We start from the raw sequence: 23,840 nt of genomic DNA, 5'->3' as shown, positions 1-23,840 counted from the left end.
TGGTTATGGTAGAGTGATTGGTTAGTAAGAACACTGCTTTATACCGAGACCATGGTTATGGTAGAGTGATTGTTGTTGTACAGAGGTCCCTGGGTACATGTCCAGAGCCAGACAGGGACAGAACTCACTCTGTTCCACAAAGTTCTGTTGAAGATTTGCTAACAGAGGAGAGTGGTTATGTATCTAAGTACAAATTTAACCATCAGAATAATGTTTATTTGTGTTCCTTACTCCTTACTTACACATCCCATCATTGACATCGTCAAAGCCAGACCTTCTGTCTGTCTCTCCTTCTTACTGGTTGACTGGAGTGGAAATCTATAGTATTGTATGGTTGACCTGGGATAGAGCTGAAATGTGGCCCGATGTAGTGTTGTCTTTGTACCAAACACCCTTACAGTCATAATCCTTTTCCCCATGTAATCGCCTCGACCTCAGTCTGGTGTTCGCTAACAGTATCTGAAGAATCTGTATACCCAGTCGTGTATAGTACAGTATAACACAGCAGACTACAGCAGACTACAGTAGAGTACAGTAGAGCACAGCAGACAGAGTACAGTAGAGCACAGCAGAGTACAGTAGAGTACAGTAGAGCACAGCAGGCCGTATAGTAGGAGAAGAAGAGGCCCTTTGGGTTCATTGAAATACATATTCATAATATTTCTGTTACCAATTTAATCTGCACCCAGATTAGTGTTCAATTTAATCTGCACCCAGATTAGTGTTCAATGTGATAGAACAAAACTCAGTACAGCACATGAATTAGAGAATGTTGTTACAAATTTGAGCCACGAGATGGTGGTAGATTATAAATTTAAATGGCATGGACCGTTGATTTGTCTCTGGATAGAAATTGCCCTTGGGCACAGATCTAGGATCAGTTTACTCTCACCAAATCCTAACCTTTACCATTAGCAGTAAAAACACAAACCAGACCTAAGATCAGTGCAAAGGAGCCACTTCATCTTACCCCTGTAATTATATGACTCCTAACTTATATATACTGAGTGTACCAAACATTAGAAAGACCTTCCTAATATTGAGTTGCACCCCGCCTTTTGCCATCAGAACAGCCTCAATTCGTTGGGACATGGACTCTACAAGGTGTTTGAAAGCGTTCCCCAGGGATGCTGGCCCATGTTGACTCCAATGCTTCCAACAGTTGTGCCAAGTTGGCTGGATGTTCTTTGGGTGGTGGACCATTCATGATACACACAGGAAACTGTTGAGTGTGAAAAACCCCAGCAGCATTGCAGTTCTTGACACAAACCGGTGCACCTGGCACCTACAACCCCGTTTAAAGGCACTTAAATATTTTGTCTTGCCCATTCACCCTCTGAATGGCACACATACACAATCTATGCCTCAATTGTCTCGAGGCTTAAAAATCCTTCTTTAACCTGTCCGCTCCCCTTCATTACATTTTACATTACATTTAAGTCATTTAGCAGACGCTCTTATCCAGAGCGACTTACAAATTGGTGCATACACCTTATGACATCCAGTGGAACAGCCACTTGCATCTAAATCTTTTTTGGGGGGGGGGGGTGAGAAGGATTACTTACCCTTACTTACCCTATCCTAGGTATTCCTTGAAGAGGTGGGGTTTCAGGTGTCTCCGGAAGGTGGTGATTGACTCCGCTGTCCTGGCGTCGTGAGGGAGTTTGTTCCACCATTGGGGGCCAGAGCAGCGAACAGTTTTGACTGGGCTGAGCGGGAACTGTACTTCCTCAGTGGTAGGGAGGCGAGCAGGCCAGAGGTGGATGAACGCAGTGCCCTTGTTTGGGTGTAGGGCCTGATCAGAGCCTGGAGGTACTGAGGTGCCGTTCCCCTCACAGCTCCGTAGGCAAGCACCATGGTCTTGTAGCGGATGCGAGCTTCAACTGGAAGCCAGTGGAGAGAGCGGAGGAGCGGGGTGACGTGAGAGAACTTGGGAAGGTTGAACACCAGACGGGCTGCGGCGTTCTGGATGAGTTGTAGGGGTTTAATGGCACAGGCAGGAGCCCAGCCAACATGGTTATGGTAGTTAGTAAGGACACTGCTAGCGAGTTGCAGTAATCAAGACGGGAGATGACAAGTGCCTGGATTAGGACCTGCGCCGCTTCCTGTGTGAGGCAGGGTCGTACTCTGCGGATGTTGTAGAGCATGAACCTACAGGAACGGGACACCGCCTTGATGTTAGTTGAGAACGTCAGGGTGTTGTCCAGGATCACGCCAAGGTTCTTAGCGCTCTGGGAGGAGGACACAATGGAGTTGTCAACCGTGATGGCGAGATCATGGAACGGGCAGTCCTTCCCCGGGAGGAAGAGGAGCTCCGTCTTGCTGAGGTTCAGCTTGAGGTGGTGATCCGTCATCCACACTGATATGTCTGCCAGACATGCAGAGATGCGATTCGCCACCTGGTCATCAGAAGGGGGAAAGGAGAAGATTAATTGTGTGTCGTCTGCATAGCAATGATAGGAGAGACCATGTGAGGTTATGACAGAGCCAAGTGACTTGGTGTATAGCGAGAATAAGAGAGGGCCTAGAACAGAGCCCTGGGGGACACCAGTGGTGAGAGCGCGTGGTGAGGAGACAGATTCTCGCCACGCCACCTGGTAGGAGCGACCTGTCAGGTAGGACGCAATCCAAGCGTGGGCCGCGCCGGAGATGCCCAACTCGGAGAGGGTGGAGAGGAGGATCTGATGGTTCACAGTATCGAAGGCAGCCGATAGGTCTAGAAGGATGAGAGCAGAGGAGAGAGAGTTAGCTTTAGCAGTGCGGAGCGCCTCCGTGATACAGAGAAGAGCAGTCTCAGTTGAATGACTAGTCTTGAAACCTGACTGATTTGGATCAAGAAGGTCATTCTGAGAGAGATAGCGGTAGAGCTGGCCAAGGACGGCACGCTCAAGAGTTTTGGAGAGAAAAGAGAGAAGGGATACTGGTCTGTAGTTGTTGACATCGGAGGGATCGAGTGTAGGTTTTTTCAGAAGGGGTGCAACTCTCGCTCTCTTGAAGACGGGAGGGACGTAGCCAGCGGTCAGGGATGAGTTGATGAGCGAGGTGAGGTAAGGGAGAAGGTCTCCGGAAATGGTCTGGAGAAGAGAGGAGGGGATAGGGTCAAGCGGGCAGGTTGTTGGGCGGCCGGCCGTCACAAGACGCGAGATTTCATCTGGAGAGAGGGGAGAAAGAGGTCAGAGCATAGGGTAGGGCAGTGTGAGCAGAACCAGCGGTGTCGTTTGACTTAGCAAACGAGGATCGGATGTCGTCGACCTTCTTTTCAAAATGGTTGACGAAGTCATCTGCAGAGAGGGAGGAGGGGGGGGGGATTCAGGAGGGAGGAGAAGGTGGCAAAGAGCTTCCTAGGGTTAGAGGCAGATGCTTGGAATTTAGAATGGTAGAAAGTGGCTTTAGCAGCAGAGACAGAGGAGGAAAATGTAGAGAGGAGGGAGTGAAAGGATGCCAGGTCCGCAGGGAGGCGAGTTTTCCTCCATTTCCGCTCGGCTGCCCGGATCCCTGTTCATCTACACTGAAGTGGATTTAACAAGTGACATCATTAAGGGATCATAGCTTTCACCTGGATTCACCTGGTCAGTCTTTGTCATGGAAAGAACAGGTGTTCATAATGTTTTGTTTACTCGGTGTATAAACACATCATAGGTATTTATGTAAAACAAGTGAATTTACTGTATGTCCATGGTCTTATACTTCAGCGGGAGCCGGTGGTGCGTGTGTTCAGTGCCGTGACGGGGGAGACCCTCTCAGTCTTGGGCACTGTGTTTCTCCTGAGTACGTCTGTGGCCACAGAGTACGTCTGTCATGACCCTGGTGTCCCAGCAGTGTGAGCTTCCCGTCAGCTCCTTCAGACTGAGCTCTCCCACCGGCCTGCAACTCTACGACTGCAACCGGCTGCACGACTACGCCATTGACCTGGGTATGGCCTTCCTTGTGCAGTAGATCAATGGTCCTCTGGCTCAACACCTTATGGATGTAACACAGAGACAAATGGACTGTATGGAACACATTCTTGGTTCATGGCAACTAGGAGGACAACCTGCATGTGTCTCTGTCTCCCAGGGACTACTCTACGGTTGGACACCTGGGATGGGTGGGCGGAGTTCCTCAGAGGCTGCTTCCTGGGACACAGACTGACCGTCCAACGACACCTGTCTAGAGAGAGACCTGTGATGAGGTCAGAATACACATCTACACACTGAACTGTATGATAGACTTACTATCAACAGTGATGGTACTGAACCTTTATATAGCTTACAATGATAGTACTGACCCTGTATATAGCTTACAATGATAGTACTGACCCTGTATATAGCTTATAATGATGGTACTGACCCTGTATATAGCTTATAATGATGGTACTGACCCTGTATATAGCTTATAATGATGGTACTGACCCTGTATATAGCTTATAATGATGGTACTGACCCTGTATATAGCTTACAATGATAGTACTGACCCTGTATATAGCTTACAATTATGGTACTGACCCTGTATATAGCTTACAATGACAGTACTGACCCTGTATATAGCTTACAATGATAGTACTGACCCTGTATATAGCCTACAATGATAGTACTGATCCTGTATATAGCTTACAATGATGGTACTGACCCTGTATATAGCTTACAATGATAGTACTGACCCTGTATATAGCTTACAATGATAGTACTGACCCTGTATATAGCTTACAATGATGGTACTGACCCTGTATATAGCTTACAATGATAGTACTGACCTTGTATTTGGCTTACAATAATGCTACTGACCCTGTATATAGCTTACAATGATAGTACTGAACCGTTATATAGCTTACAATGATAGTACTGACCCTGTATATAGCATACAATGATGGTACTGACCCTTTATATAGCTTACAATGATAGTACTGACCCTGTATATAGCTTACAATGATGGTACTGACCCTGTATATAGCTTACAATGATGGTACTGACCCTGTATATAGCTTATAATGATAGTACTGACCCTGTATATAGCTTATAATGATAGTACTGACCCTGTATATAGCTTACAATGATAGTACTGACCCTGTATATAGCTTACAATGATGGTACTGACCCTTTATATAGCTTACAATGATAGTACTGACCCTGTATATAGCTTACAATGATGGTACTGACCCTGTATATAGCTTATAATGATAGTACTGACCCTGTATATAGCTTACAATGATAGTACTGACCCTGTATATAGCTTACAATGATGGTACTGACCCTTTATATAGCTTACAATGATGGTACTGACCCTGTATATAGCTTACAATGATGGTACTGAACCTGTATATAGCTTACAATGATAGTACTGACCCTGTATATAGCTTACAATGATGGTACTGACCCTGTATATAGCTTATAATCAAATCAAATCAAATTTATTTATATAGCCCTTCGTACATCAGCTGATATCTCAAAGTGCTGTACAGAAACCCAGCCTAAAACCCCAAACAGCAAGCAATGCAGGTGTAGAAGCACGGTGGCTAGGAAAAACTCCCTAGAAAGGCCAAAACCTCGGAAGAAACCTTGAGAGGAATATGTGGGGTGGCCAGTCCTCTTCTGGCTGTGCCGGGTGGATATTATAACAGAACATGGCCGAGATGTTCAAATGTTCATAAATGACCAGCATGGTCGAATAATAATAAGGCAGAACAGTTGAAACTGGAGCCGCAGCACAGTCAGGTGGACTGGGGACAGCAAGAAGTCATCATGTCAGGTAGTCCTGGGGCACGGTCCTAGGGCTCAGGTCCTCCGAGAGAGAGAAAGAAAGAAGGAGAGAATTAGAAAATGCACACTTAGATTCACACAGGACACCGAATAGGACAGGAGAAGTACTCCAGATATAACAAACTGACCCTAGCCCCCCCGACACAAACTACTGCAGCATAAATACTTGAGGCTGAGACAGGAGGGGTCAGGAGACACTGTGGCCCCATCCGAGGACACCCCGGACAGGGCCAAACAGGAAGGATATAACCCCACCCACTTTGCCAAAGCACAGCCCCCACACCACTAGAGGGATATCTTCAACCACCAACTTACCATCCTGAGACAAGGCTGAGTATAGCCCACAAAGATCTCCGCCACGGCACAACCCAAGGGGGGGCGCCAACCCAGACAGGATGACCACAACAGTGAATCAACCCACTCAGGTGACGCACCCCCTCCAGCGACGGCATGAGAGAGCCCCAGTAAGCCAGTGACTCTGCCCCTGTAATAGGGTTAGAGGCAGAGAATCCCAGTGGAAAGAGGGGAACCGGCCAGGCAGAGACAGCAAGGGCGGTTCATTGCTCCAGGGCCTTTCCGTTCACCTTCCCACTCCTGGGCCAGACTACACTCAATCATATGACCCACTGAAGAGATGAGTCTTCAGTAAAGACTTAAAGGTTTAGACCGAGTTTGCGTCTCTGACATGGGTAGACAGACCGTTCCATAAAAATGGAGCTCTATAGAAGAAAGCCCTGCCTCCAGCTGTTTGCTTAGAAATTCTAGGGACAATTAGGAGGCCTGCGTCTTGTGACCGTAGCGTACGTGTACGGTAGGACCAAATCAGAAAGATAGGTTGGAGCAAGCCAATGTAATGCTTTGTAGGTTAGCAGTAAAACCTTGAAATCAGCCCTTGCTTTGACAGGAAGCCAGTGTAGAGAGGCTAGCACTGGAGTAATATGATCAAATTTCTTGGTTCTAGTCAGGATTCTAGCAGCCGTATTTAGCACTAACTGAAGTTTATTTAGTGCTTTATCCGGGTCGCCGGAAAGTAGAGCATTGCAGTAGTCTAACCTAGAAGTGACAAAAGCATGGATTAATTTTTCTGCATTTTTGGACAGAAAGTTCTGATTTTTGCAATATTACGTAGATGGAAAAAAGCTGTCCTCGAAATGGTCTTGATATGTTCTTCAAAAGAGAGATCAGGGTCCAGAGTAACGCCGAGGTCCTTCACAGTTTTATTTGAGACGACTGTACAACCATTAAGATTAATTGTCAGATTCAACAGAAGATCTCTTTGTTTCTTGGGACCTAGAACAAGCATCTCTGTTTTGTCCGAGTTTAATAGTAGAAAGTTTGCAGCCATCCACTTCCTTATGTCTGAAACACATGCTTCTAGCGAGGGCAATTTTGGGGCTTCACCATGTTTCATTGAAATGTACAGCTGTGTGTCATCCGCATAGCAGTGAAAGTTAACATTATGTTTTCGAATAACATCCCCAAGAGGTAAAATATATAGTGAAAACAATAGTGGTCCTAAAACGGAACCTTGAGGAACACCGAAATGTACAGTTGATTTGTCAGAGGACAAACCATTCACAGAGACAAACTGATATCTTTCCGACAGATAAGATCTAAACCAGGCCAGAACATGTACGTGTAGACCAATTTGGGTTTCCAATCTCTCCAAAAGAATGTGGTGATCGATGGTATCAAAAGCAGCACTAAGGTCTAGGAGCACGAGGACAGATGCAGAGCCTCGGTCCGATGCCATTAAAATGTCATTTACCACCTTCACAAGTGCCGTCTCAGTGCTATGATGGGGTCTAAAACCAGGCTGAAGCATTTCGTATGCATTGTTTGTCTTCAGGAAGGCAGTGAGTTGCTGCGCAACAGCCTTCTCTAAAGTTTTTCAGAGGAATGGAAGATTCGATATAGGCCGATAGTTTTTATATTTTCTGGGTCAAGGTTTGGCTTCTTCAAGAGAGGCTTTATTACTGCCACTTTTAGTGAGTTTGGTACACATCCGGTGGATAGAGAGCCGTTTATTATGTTCAACATAGGAGGGCCAAACACAGGAAGCAGCTCTTTCAGTAGTTTAGTTGGAATAGGGTCCAGTATGCAGCTTGAAGGTTTAGAGGCCATGATTATTTTCATCATTGTGTCAAGAGATATAGTACTAAAACACTTGAGCGTCTCTCTTGATCCTAGGTCCTGGCAGAGTTGTGCAGACTCAGGACAACTGAAATTTGGAGGAATATGCAGGTTTAAAGAGGAGTCCGTAATTTGCTTTCTAATAATCATAATCTTTTCCTCAAAGAAGTTCATGAATTTATCACTGCTAAAGTGAAAGTCATCCTCTCTTGGGGAATGCTGCTTTTTAGTTAGCTTTGCGACAGTATCAAAAAGGAATTTCGGATTGTTCCTCAATTAAGTTAGAAAAATAGGATGATCGAGCAGCAGTAAGGGCTCTTCGGTACTGCACGGTACCGTCTTTCCAAGCTCGCCGGAAGACTTCCAGTTTGGTGTGGCGCCATTTCCGTTCCAATTTTCTGGAAGCTTGCTTCAGAGCTCGGGTATTTTCTGTGTACCAGGGAGCTAGTTTCTTATGAGAAATGTTTTTAGTTTTTAGGGGTGCAACTGCATCTAGGGTATTACGCAAGGTTAAATTGAGATCCTCAGTTAGGTGGTTAACTGATTTTTGTCCTCTGGCGTCCTTGGCTAGGCAGAGGGAGTCTGGAAGGGCATCAAGGAATCTTTGTGTTGTCTGTGAATTTATAGCACGACTTTTGATGGTCTGGGGTCTGAGCAGATTATTTGTTGCAATTGCAAACGTAATAAAATGGTGGTCCGATAGTCCAGGATTATGAGGAAAAACATTAAGATCCACAACATTTATTCCATGGGACAAAACTAGGTCCAGCGTATGACTGTGACAGTGATAGTACTGACCCTGTATATAGCTTACAATGATAGTACTGACCCTGTATATAGCTTACAATGATGGTACTGACCCTGTATGTAGCTTACAATGATGGTACTGTATGTCGCTTATATTCTCGTGTTTTTTTCCTTCATATGTTTTTTGGGGCGGCAGGGTAGCCTAGTGGTTAGAGTGTTGGACTAGTAACTGGAAGGTTGCAAGTTCAAACCCCCGAGCTGACAATGTTCAAATCTGTCGTTCTGCCCCTGAACAGGCAGTTAACCCACTGTTCCTAGGCCGTCATTGAAAATAAGAATTTGTTCTTAACTGACTTGCCTGGTTAAATAAAGGTAAAATAAAAAATAAAAATAAATTACAATGATGGTACTGACCCTGTATATAGCTATAGCTTACAATGATAGTACTGACCCCTGATAGCTTACAATGATGGTACTGACCCTGTATATAGCTTACAATGATGGTACTGACCCTGTATGTAGCTTACAATGATGGTACTGTATGTCGCTTATATTCTCGTGTTTTTTTCCTTCATATGTTTTTTCTCTTACCCTGATATTTAATACTGCATTGTGGGAAAGAGTTTGTAAGTAAGCTTTTTACTGTACTGTTTTATAACCCACTGGATCTTGTGAACTTGACAAAAAAAACTTGAAACGTGTTATAAATACATTGATTCTGTATTATTCCAGGTTCCAGCTCCGGGTGGCACTCTACATCGCTGCTTCTCTGGGCCACCTGGACCTGGCCGGCTGGCTGCTGGAGAGGGGGGTGCGTGTCATTGAGCCGGTGGGGGTTCACCCTTACCGTGAGTGGTGCCACCAGACGGCCCACCCCGACGTCGCCAAGTGTCCCGCTGTCGCCTCCATCGAGCGCGGCCAGCTCACCATCCTCAAACTTTTTATCGCCAGCAGCGTCCTTGCCCGTCGGGATCCCCAGGGTCGTGACCCCCTGAGGATCGCCCTTCAGTACGGCCACAGGGAGTGTGTGAGTCACCTGGCCACCAAGCTGTGCTCTGGTGGTCCTCCCAGGTATGGCCCTGCCCATGCGGGCATACCTCCAGATAAAGGGCTGGGTGAGGCTGGGGCAGAGGAGGACAGCATCCAGGCACTGCATGGGCCTCAACAGGGCTCCGTTCAGGACCAGGGTGGGCGACACGGTCCTGGTGGACGGCTTCACCCTCCCCAAGATGTCCTCCAAGCCCAGGAGGAGTGAGGCCAAGGCGGGTATCAGGGTGATGTCCACAGCCTCTCGACGTTTGACCCCATCAACTGCCCATCTCATGTATCCTGCCCGCTCCGCGCCCTGGCATCCCAGGATAAACCTCTTCAACTACCGAAGCTACACCCTGTGGCCACGAGGGATGAAAGAGAGAAGAAGAGGGGATGTGGAGGGAAGGGATGTGAGGAGGATGAGATTGGGGATCAGAACAGCAACCAATGGAGGAGCAGAGTCCCGCTCCCGCCCATTTCTAGAGACACCAATCTCAGACCTGTGTTTGCCTCGCCAAACTCCGCCCAGATACTCACCACCTCACTGGAGGCCTTTTCTCTCCACTGCGACCGCACACCCAGAGAAAACGCCATATACTGTTTGGCCTTGGCCAGGTTAGTCTAAGTTTAAATGACAGCTATGGTGAATATGAATATTTCTCTGGAGGTTTCTTATGGAAGGTGTGAATACTGTCAGAAGAAGCCTGTATAATCAGTGGTGGGGGTGAACACATGTAAAAGCTGTTTACACACTTTTTATTTTATTTTGTTCAAGCATTTACCCACCTTTTGTGGAAGATGCATTGAGAGTATGGGGAGCGTTAATTCTTTAATCCTGAACGGCAATCAGCATTTACCAGTCAATGTTTTTACCACGACATCACTGCCTATGATATACCCTTATCCTCCCTGAATAGATTTCAGTACAAACAAATCATGAGCCAACTATCATGCTTAGAAGGTATATAGTCAAATCAAATCAACTCAAACTTTAATTTGTCACATGCGCTGAATACAACAAGTGTGGTATTGTTTACTTTACACGCCCTTAACAAACAGTGCAGTTCAAGAAGAGTTAAGAGAATATTTACCCAATAAACTAAAGTAACAAATAATAAAACAGTTGAACTTGTCCGGTGGCCATTTGATTAATTGTTCAGCAGTCTTATGACTTGGGGTTAGAAGCTGTTATTGGTTTACCCGAACAAGTCCTGAAACAAATCATGAGCCAACTATCATGCTTAGAAGGTATATAGTGTCAGTCTTATTGGTTCACAAGTTGTTTTAGTATGGGGAGAGGATGTAAGGGCACTTCATTAATGTATTGAGACCATTACATATACAGTATTTCACAATGCTTAGGACACAGATTTGGTCTCCTAACCTTGTTCTGGTTGATTGACTCTCTAACAGTGCCTTCACACAGAGACCATGGTTGCAGCAGCTGAAAGTAGCGCGGACTCTGGCCAGGAGGAGTGCTCAGCACATTGGGTAGACACCAGGATCCTGGTCCTGCTGAACAGCTTCTACCCCAAGTCATTAGACTGCTGAACAGCTTCTACCCCCAAGTCATTAGACTGCTGAACAGCTTCTACCCCCAAGCCATTAGACTGCTGAACCCAAGTCATTAGACTGCATTGAACAGCTTCTACCCCAAGCCATTAGACTGCTGAACAGCTTCTACCCCCCCAAGCCATTAGACTGCTGAACAGCTTCTACCCCCAAGCCATTAGACTGCTGAACAGCTTCTACCCCAAGTCAGAAGTCATTAGACTGCTGAACAGCTTCTACCCCCAAGTCATTAGACTGCTGAACGTTAATTAAATGGCCACCTGCACTATTTGCATTGACCCCTTTGTTATTGATGTATTTTTCTAATTGTTTTCCACATTAGACTCTCTTGAATTGGCTCGATGCACACTCACTACAGCTTCTACCCCACATTCACTGTGACACTGACCGACTTTCACACTAGCTGCTGCTACTGTGTTTATTATCTATCCTGATTGCCTCGTCACTTTTACCCTTACCTACATGTACATACTGTATTACCTCAACTACCTCGCACCCATGCACATTGACTCGGTACTGGTACTCCTTGTATTTTGCCTTGTTATTGTTATTGTGTTACTATTTAGAAAATATTTTCTTACTTTTTAACTCTGCATTGTTGGGAATGGGCTCGTAATAAAGCCTCTCACAGTTGTTTTCGGCGTATGTGACCAATACGATTAGATTTTCATCTGAACAAATGAATGCTCTCGTTGTTTATAATGAGGAATTTATTTAAATAATTTGGTTTTCCTTGAATATTTGAATGGGCTGAGAAAGCCTTTCGTGATGGATCTAGACAATCTGGTGAAAAGGGAGGGTTTGCGACTATTTAGAAAATATTTTCTTCTCTTCAAGTGGGAAGGACGATGCGATATCATAAATTCCCTCTGGAGAAAAGGAGCCATGAGATGTTGTCATCGTCTCTGCAACGAAAGACCATCCAGCATGCCATCAATTTACATTTTTACTCATTTATCAGACACTCTTATCTAGAGAGACTTACAAGGAGCAATTAGGATTAAGTGCCTTGCTCAAGAGCACATTGACAGATTTTGCCTCGTGGACTCAGGGATTCTGAACCAGCAACCTATCGGTTACTGGCCCAACCTCTTAACCCACTAGGCTACCACCCAGCCCACAGTACAGTATGTCATAGGTAACAACTCAGAGGAGTACAATGTCTTTCCAAAGGAATTAGTGGAATGGTAAAGGGATAATGTCTCAGTCTTGACTGAGCAGCAGCCTAAACAGCAGCAGGGCTTACCTGTAAAGTACACAGTAGGGGAAATGTTCTGAGGCTGGTACTCCAGAGACTCTTGAGGACAGAGGTTCTTACTAACTTTCTTGGAACCCTGGTTGGTGGGAAAAGGCACATTAAAACAAACTGAAATTTTTTCGATATCTTAAAGTACAGCATATCAATTGCAAAGAAGCAGTGCAATGCCATGACACAAATAATCATATATCTCACAAAAGGTCAACAGCAGTGTTATTCATGAAAGATGTATGTGGACTATACCTTTGTGTTAAAGGTGAGGACCTGCTCTCCAGTACTGCTGATGGTATCCCTTTCCAAATCAAACACGCCTTCTACAATGTCACTGGTGGCCACGCTGGTAGCGGACTCAAAATAACATTTAGCAGTGGCTTTGGTGATCATTTGAAGAATGACCATGCAAGTAGAAGTCTTTGGATCGTTCTGGACTGAAACATCAAAGTTTATGTTTTCATACTCATCTGACCACTGTCTCAGGAAGCACTTCACTGTCTCTTCAGCAAATATCTGGAGAAGCTGAGAGGAGAGCTCCTTGGATATGGCACATTGTTCCTTTCCCCATTTCAGCCTTGAAAGAATGGAGTCTGAAGCACTTTTGGCTGCTTCCAATGTTAAGACCTGTGGAGTGCTGTGGCTGTCCTGAAGGGCTATCACTTTATCCACCAATTCATGACTGAAAATGTGGATGGTCCAAGTGGAAATGATTTTTCTCAATTTCCTAACAGCAGATCGGAGGTCGTCAAGATGAGAAGCACCCTGTCCATCTTCCTGTGTGTTCTCAACACTTTCCACCATAATGTCCACTACCACCCCAGCAGCTTGCCTGACTTTGTCCACAAAGTTTACAGGAAGTAAGTCCTCTGTGTGAAAGAAGTCCTCAATGATTGTGTTTCTAACAATGGGAAAGTCAATCTGAGCAGGAAACTCAGTGGGGATGGGAGTCCCGGGTAAGGCAAAGTGCCATTTCGACTGCCTTAATTTTGAAGTAGGTGTTAGAGAGATGGAGGAGCGTGAAGAACAGGTATTTCTTGTATTTTGGCTGTCAGCACTCCTACAACGGATCGTGTCAATATCCTCCAGCATGGATCCTGAGAGCTCAGTGGTTTTAGATAGTAATTTGTGCGGAATGTCCACACAGGCATCGTTTCCACCAGGTGTAACACTGCTCTGGTTGACCTCAAGATGGCCGAGACTTGCTCTTTGTGATGCAGGACTGCTTTGATATGTAAAGATTTGGATTGAACCAAGTGTTGTGTCTGATCTTTGAAGATCTTTTCTGAGAAACTCCGTAATCTTACTTTGCAGACTGTAGTAGATGTTACGAGCAACAGACCGGATCCTTTTCTCAGAAACCTGTCCAGTGGTGAGCAGGGAGGTTCCAGATACCATGTCAGATGATTGGGTGGTCTGGGGGAGCTCCTGCTGGTCTTTCACCATGGTTTGTATAATATCAGTAGATGTGGTGGATGTAGATTCAGACTGGAGGTACTTATCTGTTGTACCTTCCTCCACAATGTTAAATGATCTAGAGATGACCTCACTCACTCCTTTCTCAGCTCTGGTTTGGAACTCATGACTAGAGAGTTTTTGGAGGCTCTTTGTTGAAAGACTGTGGGAAGATGCAATGCCTTTGGAGGCAGCCATGCTGCAATCTAGACTTACTGGAGAGGTTCGCTCAGTAGAACCTTGGAGACGTTCAAACATGTCTTCACATGGTGTTGGGGACCTTGACAAGGAGATGTCTTTCAGCTGAGACAGAACACCACCTACCAATATGTTGACCTCAAGGGACATATCAGATATTTTATTTCCTACTGTGGAGAAGCAAGATGCATTTGATGTCTGATCCTCGCATGAGGTCAAGATTGTTGAAATTACCTCTTTGGTACTATTGGTCAGTAGACCCTCGTCTGTTTCAGTCCAGAGAAGTTTTGAACTCTCGCTGACACCCCTGTGTAGAGTCACTTCCTGGTTCAAACTGGGCAAGTGAGGCACACTCTTACTAGCTTGCGTCAAGTTCTGGCTTGCCAAACCAAGGTACTCCTCAGTCACAAGATGTTCAGAGTCCTCTGTGGGTGTATGGCTAGACATTCTTCTCTGCACGTCTGACCTCCGCCGGTGAATGGTGAAGCCCTTTAATGTCTTCTTAATATTTTTATATAAACTAGTGGTAGCAGACCAGATCCTGCTCTTTCGCTTTTGTGCATTTTCCTGGAGGTCAGGTTCTCTCTCCTCTACTTCTGCAGGTTGCGCCAAGCTCTGCAAGTCTTCCACAAATGTGTCAATGATGCCAAAGGCAGCAGAATCCGCACAAATATCCTTTGACAAGGTTCTCTGGTTTAGAACGGCACAAGACCTGGATGCTACAGAATAAGCAGGCTGTGCACTAGTTAAGCTACTGTTGGACTTTTTAACTAGGAACTCACTCACTTGAGTGGTGTCTCTCTTGAATTCCTCACTTGAGAGTTTTTTCATGCAATCTAACAGACTGGTCAAAGAAGCTGTGGCCTTACTTCGGCTGTCCTCAATTTGACAGGGGAACTCATATACTATTGGTGATGAGGCCCTGGAATGGGAGATATCCCCAAGCTGAGCCAGAACACCCTCTACAAATTTCTCTCTCTCAAAAGAGAAGCCTGATCCTTTTTCTCCAACAGTGTACAGGGGGTCCTCCTTTGACATCTCAGTGTTGTACAAGACCAGAAGCTCTGAGATGACTTCTTTGGTGCAAGTTGTCAGAAGGAGCTTGCTTTCTTCTGACTCAGTTTTTTCCCAAAGAAGTTTTGAGCTCTCACTTAGGCCTCTTTGTAAAGTAACTGCACCAGTGGACTCTGGCAACTGAGGCTCACTCTTACTGGGCCTATATTTCATGTTTAAGCAAGGAAGTGGAACTGTCTCCTTAAACTCAGCATTTGTGATGTTGTCATCAGATGTGACAATGCTCTTTAAGGTACATCCCTGAAGCTTGCCGAAATAATCTTTCAAGTTATTTTGGATGCTGTGGTAAATGTGAACAGCAGCAGACCAGGCACTCTTCTGTTGGGGACTCTCTTCAGATTCAGCCAATGACTTCATATCTGACACGAAAGTCTTAACAACTACTGACGCTGCTGAGCCCACTGGGTGAATTGACTCTGTCTTTACAATGCCAGACAATGTTTGACCTGATACAGCACCTGTTAACTCAGACTGAACGACTGAACTAGGAAAGCTCAAACTACTGACTTTTTGTCAAGAACTCCACTCACTGCTTGTATTGCTGATGTTTGAAACTCCCGGCTGGAGAGTTTTTGGATGCTCTTAGATGTGAGCGTGCAGGAGGAACCAGATTCACTAATATTGTAGCTGCTCTCGTATTTCCTTATCAGGGCATCAAGATCCTCAATGAAGCCAACATGCGATGCCAAAAATGTGATCTTGTCCTTCAGATCTTCCAGCAAATTCTGTTCGTTCTCATCAACAAAAGCCACCATTGTGTCAGAGATGGTGGTCATGACTTGCCCTGTTAGACTCTTGCTCTCTTGGTCAACTTTTTCAAGTTTAGCAGCCTGCTCTCTCACCATGCTCTCAGTCACCTTGGTCTGTGAGTCTCCCCTTACCGGTGTCACTAGAGAGGTTTGGCTAGCGGAGGCACTCTTAACGACCACTGATAAGGCCGACTTGACATCTTTAGCCAACTCTGCCATTACAGCAGGGGTTAGCATCATAGAGCCTGCACTTCCAGATGGAGAATTGGACATGCATGCAAGTTTGGAGAGAGAACCTTGCAGGCTGTCCTGCACACAGGTGACGAGGGTGTCCTCTGAGACACCTAAGAGGACTTGTAGCGTCTCAGAGTTGGTTGTTTTCTTCTGCACATCAGACAGAGAGGTTAGAGTCCTTGGGAAAAAAACAACAGAAATCATCAAAGTCAAACAAATAATATGTAAGGCTGTGATGCACATTCAGTGTGTCAAATACATCTGCACCATTGAAAACAATGAGGAAAACGCTGCTGTTTCTCTGAGAAAAAACCTTAGTGTGATGTCAGCCTAACTGCTTAATTTCTAAAGCCCAATAAAATGTATTTTGTATAAGTCATTTGTATTAAAACTGGCCTGTAGATATCCATCTATCCTGGCAATATCTATCCTCTACAAAAATCCAAATTGCTATAAACTTCAAATACTGTAACTTCTAATAACTTCAAGGACAATCATAAATACAAGGCAGTTTGAAGAAATGTTAAAGGGAAATTTCTAAATGTTTCAACTTCATATTCATCATCTCCAGCACCACCCCAACATCGGCATATGTGGAAAAACGGGCATTTCTATGTTTTGTAGTAAAAAAGAAAGAGAAGATAAGTGTTTTCTATGACATCATCAACCAATTAGTAGGCAATGCCTACTCATAATTGGTTAAAATCACATGATGCACACTGATGATGTCATTAGAATCTGGAGCTGAGCATTTAACCAACATTTTTGTTATTTTTCGTTTTTTAAACAACTAATTAACCGACGTCGGCTCAATTATTTGAATTCCATATAGTTAATTTTTTTCTTCTTCTGTGAGCTCGATGCTCAGTTTCTGTAGAGATAAATCAGATCAAGCACGAACTATGCAATGTAGTAGGTAGTTGTAGTTTCCAACAGGTCAATATTCGACATAGTTTGGCACAGAAAATATGGCAATTAATTCCCATAATCCATTGCACGCCCACTTGCTTGTCCACTCTGTGTGGAGCAGATACGGAAACCTCATTGACTGAGACGGAGAGACGAGAGAATGCATGAGAGAGATAAAAAGCAGTTGCGTTGCGAGGATTCTCTACCTGGAAATACATGATCTAAGTGATTGACAGTTGGTGTTCAGCGGTCATAAAAGTAGGTCTTATTTACTTAGAAGAACTACTAAAATAGTGATTTTGTCAGACAGGATAAGCAGCAGCTCTATAGAGATGAGTTGATGACTTGGAATGAAATAATAAAGTCATCAAATAAATATTTTATATGAGAAAGTAAATGATGGTTGATAAGTCATAAACAGTAATGGACAGTCACTACCATCATGGGACTTACCTCATGGCCCCATTGGGCAGGTAGCTTCCACTGCCCTTAGTCAGGTAAATCTCCTTGAACTTAAGTTGTTGTGATTCCTGCTCTTCTTCCTCTTCCTGCTCCACACAGTTGGAGGAAGGGTAGGGAGTCGGCATGCGAAAGCTATTGTAAGACTTTCGACTGCCTGGCCTCTTAGGTACACCAGCCTCAGTAAATCTCACGCGGGACTTGGTGTTAACCTTATCGTCTAACAGACTGGTGAGTGACGCTGTGAGAGATCTCTGTGACAATGGAGAGGAGGCAGCATCTTGGATGCCCAGTAGTTCGTAAAGACCTGGGATGATGATCTGCATCAGCTTGTCCGATAAAAACTGGACAATCCTCAGACACAAGCCGGCAAGCTGTTGTTTTGTCAGCTGTATTCCAGAAACAGAATAAGTGTTTTAAAATGTTGCATAGTGTGTCTTTCAAAAGCTTATGAACAAGGTTAAACATTAGGCAGAGTTTTCATGGTAATCTAATTACATTTTCAGTAACATGATCTTACCGGGTCAAACATGCCCTCACGAATCCCCCTCCATTGCCTGAAAACAATATTGTTATAAATGTAGTCATATCAGGATGTGTGGCAGAATTGTTTTTATTTAATTATTTGCCTGATCGTGAAGTTATACTTGCTTTGTGTCAGTTGTTTTGGCAAAATTGCAATGTGACAACTTTTCTAGCACTGAACATTTTTTTCCGATTGATCAGTTTCTAATTTGATCCTATTTCCTTGAAGGTGTGATAGTACCAAAGAAAACAGAACATACTTCTCAGTTAGGTTTTGAAGGAAGTCCATAAGTGTCAGATGTTCTACATTGTTGAGCTTCCCCTCTTCTGTGGTTTCCATCACTGAGGTTGCTCTGCTCCTGGTAGAATTGCTCTGCTCCTGGTAGAAATGTAATTATATTGCAAATAATCAAACTTAATATACAACAAATATCATACTGAAATAATTATTAACTGTTAAAGAGTGGAGGAGCATTGGCAACGTTGGGCCAATTAAACAACTGCAACACAACAGAGATGGTTGTGGTACGTCAACATTGCCAATGATAGCATCACTATAACATTTTATTGGATTAATGTTGTAATATGAAATGACAAGGTCAACTTACCATCTCATTGACAGCTTCAGAGGTCAGGTGGTCCTCCACCACACAGACAGGCAGGTCTAGAGACTGGGACAAGGCTCTATGGTCATAACCAGGAGAGAATGGAAACAACATCAGAGCAGTCCCAATGGCAGAATCTAACCACTGTCTTCATGTCAAAGACTCACTCATTTGCTTTGTCAAACCTACCCCTTAGAATGACTTCGATATTAACACGGAATATATTTTGTTATTAAGAGATCTCTCAATAATAATTCTCACAATAGCATATTGGTAGTAGTCAGTGACATATTAAAGCTAATCAGGGCTGGGAGTCGTTAAAACCCTGGATGGGGTTCGATCCCGGGCTGAGGTGCTGCTCAGCCTATTGTTTTTTTCTGAAAGTGTATATAATGTTGAAAATCTGACATGGTTTCTAAGGTACAAATTCAACCTATTTTATACAAGGTTTGGCTATGCTGAATTTAGTTTACAATGATGACATCATCCACTACACCCCCCACTCACTATATTTTAACCAATATATTTGCATCCCACCAGCCCTAAAGCATGAACATGTTTTTTTGCTAGAAGATGTGGATTAAGAGAAGCAAAATTATCCTTTTCTCTAGTTTCATCTAAATGGAAGGGCAACATGACATTGACAAACCTTGTCATATCTGCTTTCACCGGGATTTAAAAACCCAGGCTTTCCTAAAATGTTTACCTCAGCCAGTCTAGAACCCAGGTGTGTCTGCAAAACACATGCACTCCTCCATAAGGTTCATGGCTTGCCTATTGTTTTATCGCAGTACAAGAGGGGCAATTGGATTCAGGATTAAACACAAGCAGTCTTTAAGGTATATCTTATTACAGTCTATCGGCAAAAAGCCCACCCATTTTTACCTACCTCATCCCCATACTGTTTTTATTTATTTACTTTTCTTCTCTTTTGCACACCAATATCTCTACCTGTACATGACCATCTGATCATTTATCACTCCAGTGTTAATCTGCAAAATTGTAATTATTCGCCTACCTCATGCCTTTTGCACACAATGTATATAGACTCCCCCTTTTTTTCTACTGTTATTGACTTGTTAATTGTTTACTCCATGTGTAACTCTGTGTTGTCTGCTCACACTGCTATGCTTTATCTTGGCCAGGTCGCAGTTGCAAATGAGAACTTGTTCTCAACTAGCCTACATGGTTAAATAAAGGTGAAATAAAAGTACAAGAGGGGCAACTGGATTCAGGATTAAACACAAGCAGTCTTTAAGGTATATCTTATTACAGTTTAGGCCTACCTTATTACTTTCTTCCATCTGGCAATATCATTTTAAGGAATGAAATCTGTTTTGTTGCTAGTATTATTGGTAACTGCAGGAAAATACAGCTGTAGAGTACAAGAATCAGCTACTTTCTGAAGGGCAGCCAAGCTCATAACCAATTTAGAACCTACAGACAATTATGACAAAATTTGAACGCAAAGAATGTGTCACAAACGCCTTGTGATCACATGTTATTTTAGGGCGTGGCTCCGCATTCGTGACCGGTTCTCTATTTTCTGGTATCCGTTAGTGCTGGAATTTGCGATTAATACTTTTCTCATGCCGAAAACGGATTAAATACATACCGGTAGTTAAATGACAAAAAGTATTATATTCCCAATGTCATTAAACAACAACATAAATAGCTACTACATTTTCGAAACATGATTTTGTCATCAGGTCAGTACCATTTGTTTGATTTTGTGGACCAACGACTAAACTTTATCTATGTTAGCTAGTTGCTAGCGATGCTAGTCAGCATAGGCTGCTACATGATAAATAGTTCTCATTAGCGAATTAGCTACCTAGCTAGCCAGCCTAACAAGTTGTCAAATCCAGTGGAAACCGATGCAACCCTGCTGCCAAATAAGGGCTAGCTCGATGACCCGTGGTAACAGTGAGGTCCCCATGAGTTGCAAGGCTTTAATAAGTGCTATCGTGCAGAAAAGGCGAATAAAATACTGGTTGATGAACTCGCTAAATTAGCAAGACGGATATGACCGTTAACAGCGTGCATGCACAAATGCATGACGACACATTGAATATAAGTGAAGCAGGAATACAGAACGAGATCGCCCCACCAAGCCAGATAGTAGAGGGGTACAACAACGCCGGGACACAGAGGCATAGCTCATACAATTATATTTTGTCCGGGTCAATGACTATCCTTGTTGAATAATAAATACCTGCGTCAAATATATGGCATCGCATGCTCGTGCAAAGATAGCTTGCATGGATTTTTAAAAAATCCGGTGACCACTAGATGTCCTCGTATATCCACATTTAGATCAAATATACTTGATTTTTCATCAGTACTGTGAATGACAAGCCCACTGAATCTAGTTTAATAATATTTATACTCAGCAGGTAGAGGCCTAGGTACTTCAAATCAGTGCTTAATTTGAGCCGGATCATGCCAGAACAGGATCCGGCACCGTTCCGTTCTGGACTGCTTTGTTCCGGAACCTATTTGGCCGAATCCGGTACCTCTCGTGCCATGAAAAATAATTGTCACTTTTTGCTATGTAACAATTATAATAAAAGCGATCAAAGTTCATTCGAGTTGCCTCTTCGTCAATTATCCTGCCCCCTCATCTCTCCAGAGTTGCACTTCATCATTTGTTTCCTTATAGAATCATAGCTGCATGAAGGGTTCTGGAGGAATTTTCTAAAGTTACGGAATTACTGCTGTCTGTTCAGAAATAAATTAAATCATTCAGAATAGCCTAATACGTCATGAGAAGCCCTATAATTTAGCTACAGAGGACCAATAGCTTCTTTTTTTTAAATAGCCTCGCTGCGGATTGTAGCCCAATAACAAAGAATAGCCTACAGTCGGGAACGCGAGGCAAATCTGTCAGTGAAAAAACAGCACGCAGACAAAACAGGCCTTTTGCAATATTTCAAATACAATCGAGGGAAAACACAGATTGAAAAGCAATGACTCTTGGTGAAAAGATAAGACTATGCTGTAGACTACCAAAATATTTGATCAACTCCCAAACATTGTTTTACAAAACAGAGAGGGAGAGAGGCTTTTGACACGAGCGCATCGACAATCTCCAGCGAGTGAGCTGCGCATCATTGGGTGAGTCAGTGAAACTGGAAAGCATTTTTAGGACTAATTTCCTCCTCATATTGTAGCCTACTATATTGTAGCGACCCGCACAGACAGCTACTGACCAGTATGTTTCTCATGTCAATCAAACCTCACGGGAATGCCTGGAATGTTCTGATGCCGGGCAGGCGTAGGGGGTTGGGAGGGGGTGGAGCATTGGAAGTTAAGACCAGGTTCAGCCTTTGTTCTCTCTCTCTTACGTCTGGGCTTCACAAGAGAAGGTCACGATTGGCTTGTGGGTTATCTGTCATCTATTTGGCGTGTGCTACGGCCCAAACAGTAGCCTGTGTAAAGTTGGTTTAATAAACCGTCAATTCGCAAACTCAAGCCTCTGTCTGGACAATTGTTCATTTATGATCTAGTCAGGTCATTACAATATGTTTCTCCACAAACCTAGGCCTTGATGGATTCAAGACAAGGTCGTTTTTATTGATCTCAGATACTAAGTTTGTCAGTGTCAAAGTAGCCTGCCATTTCGATCATTTGTGCGGATTAAAAAAGATCATGCCAAAGTCTCCAGCCACGTAAAAGGATGTAAAATTGCACGAAATGCGGTTTTTAAAAGGCCAAGACTTTCCCGGACCCTAGGCTACTAAAAATGTTCCCCATGTGTGCACCTTCTATAAGTGGCTCTACCCAAATGTGATGATATGCGTTCAATGCTCTATTACAGTGGTGGGCCGTCAGGGCCAGCAAGGCCTTCTCTGCTGGCCTAAACATCATCAGAATATAATTTTTTTTTAAAATATATTTTCCCACAAATATGTATTAAATTATTCCCCAGAGTAAGAGTTACACTCTGAGTGGCTGCTGCCAACACACTGACTCAACTCCAGCCACTTTAATAATGGGAATTGATGGGAAATGATGTAAAATATATCACTAGCCACTTTAAACAATGCTACCTAATATAATGTTTACATACCCTACATTATTCATCTCATATGTATACGTATATACTGTACTCTATATCATCTACTGCATCTTTATGTAATACATGTATCACTAGCCACTTTAACTATGCCACTTTGTTTACATACTCATCTCATATGTATATACTGTACTCGATACCATCTACTGTATCTTGCCTATGCCGCTCTGTACCATCACTCATTCATATATCTTTATGTACATATTCTTTATCCCCTTACACTTGTGTGTATAAGACAGTAGTTTTGGAATTGTTAGTTAGATTACTTGTTGGTTATTACTGCATTGTCGGAACTAGAAGCACAAGCATTTCGCTACACTCGCATTAACATCTGCTAACCATGTGTATGTGACAAATAAAATTTGATTTGACTCTTCATTTCCTCTTCGTTCCTCTTGGTTGCACTGCTTCCAGCCCCAGGTTGAGATTTAGAGGGCTGGTCTTTATGATCTTTTATCCAATTATATTCAGCCATCATGTGTTGCCAGGGGTCTAAAATCTGCCCTCAGGCCTTCAGAATCAACAGTGCGGGCGCTTGTAGCTTAAAGTGAATGGAAATTAAAATTTAGTGTCAACCAATCAGCTTTAGAGATGGCTATTGTACGCCTGCTGGCTGGCTCCAGTGTTACACAGGAGCCAGCTAGCAGGTGTAGTGCGTGCACGTCTTTTGATTGGATTACCAATTTTGAGGCAGGTCCTATATGGGCAGGTCTCAGAACTAGGAAACTGAAATTGATCAACAAATTAATTTGCGTACTACTAAGCTGTTTTTTCAACCCACAATGGCGGAAGGAGAAGATATCGATTTGGTCGAGGATATAATTATAACGCCATTCTCAAGACAAACTTTTCAAGAAAAGTTAGACATTGTCAGGAGAGGTAGACGCCGACGATACAAAGCCTGTCACAGGCGGGAAAGAGGTTCGTTCGCCACTTTCAACTTTGGGTGCTATCAATGACTCACAGGCTCCGAGAAGCACTGCAAACTGTACTGCTGGGAATGCCTATTATTTGCAAGTGATCGATTTGGTGTTTGGAGCCACACTGGCTTTGCAAACCTGAGTTGTCTAACCAAGGCAGCAACGA

The 23,840-nt window shown here is 43.7% G+C and overlaps 2 protein-coding genes across 33 annotated transcripts in view; one reads left to right on the top strand and one right to left on the bottom strand.

Moving 5' to 3' along the window:
• Positions 1-23,840, top strand: part of LOC127910690 (protein ANKUB1-like) — an 82,983-nt gene that overhangs the window by 11,012 nt on the left and 48,131 nt on the right. The window contains exons 2-3 of one of the 9 annotated variants that reach the window (XM_052475400.1): positions 3,693-3,913; positions 4,057-4,171. The exons of 4 other annotated variants lie outside the window; for them this stretch is intronic. In XM_052475400.1, coding sequence (XP_052331360.1) covers positions 3,799-3,913; positions 4,057-4,171 — 230 coding nt within the window. In that variant the 5' untranslated portion in view covers positions 3,693-3,798. Of the gene's footprint in view, positions 1-3,692; positions 3,914-4,056; positions 4,172-10,121; positions 10,263-20,401; positions 20,608-21,728; positions 21,794-23,840 lie in introns of those variants that run through there. 4 more of the 9 variants (XM_052475399.1, XM_052475405.1, XM_052475401.1 and 1 more) reach the window with 4 other exon arrangements.
• The window catches only part of LOC127910689 (uncharacterized), a 72,836-nt gene continuing 61,059 nt past the window's right edge, over positions 12,064-23,840 (bottom strand). For 11 of the 24 annotated variants that reach the window (XM_052475393.1, XM_052475395.1, XM_052475392.1 and 8 more), the window contains 5 exons: positions 18,332-18,450; positions 18,067-18,103; positions 17,541-17,935; positions 12,466-16,356; positions 12,064-12,124 (listed from right to left, as the gene is read on the bottom strand). In XM_052475393.1, the coding sequence (XP_052331353.1) occupies positions 15,690-16,356; positions 17,541-17,935; positions 18,067-18,103; positions 18,332-18,450 (1,218 nt within the window). In that variant the 3' untranslated portion in view covers positions 12,064-12,124; positions 12,466-15,689. Of the gene's footprint in view, positions 12,125-12,465; positions 16,357-17,540; positions 17,936-18,066; positions 18,104-18,331; positions 18,451-18,679; positions 19,610-19,962; positions 20,102-20,891; positions 21,737-23,840 lie in introns of those variants that run through there. The other 13 variants (XM_052475386.1, XM_052475391.1, XM_052475388.1 and 10 more) reach the window with 9 other exon arrangements.

Source organism: Oncorhynchus keta, chromosome 22, assembly GCF_023373465.1.
Source record: "Oncorhynchus keta strain PuntledgeMale-10-30-2019 chromosome 22, Oket_V2, whole genome shotgun sequence".
In the NCBI taxonomy this organism is placed as follows: domain Eukaryota; kingdom Metazoa; phylum Chordata; class Actinopteri; order Salmoniformes; family Salmonidae; genus Oncorhynchus; species Oncorhynchus keta.
This window is presented reverse-complemented; position numbering and strand designations above follow the sequence as displayed.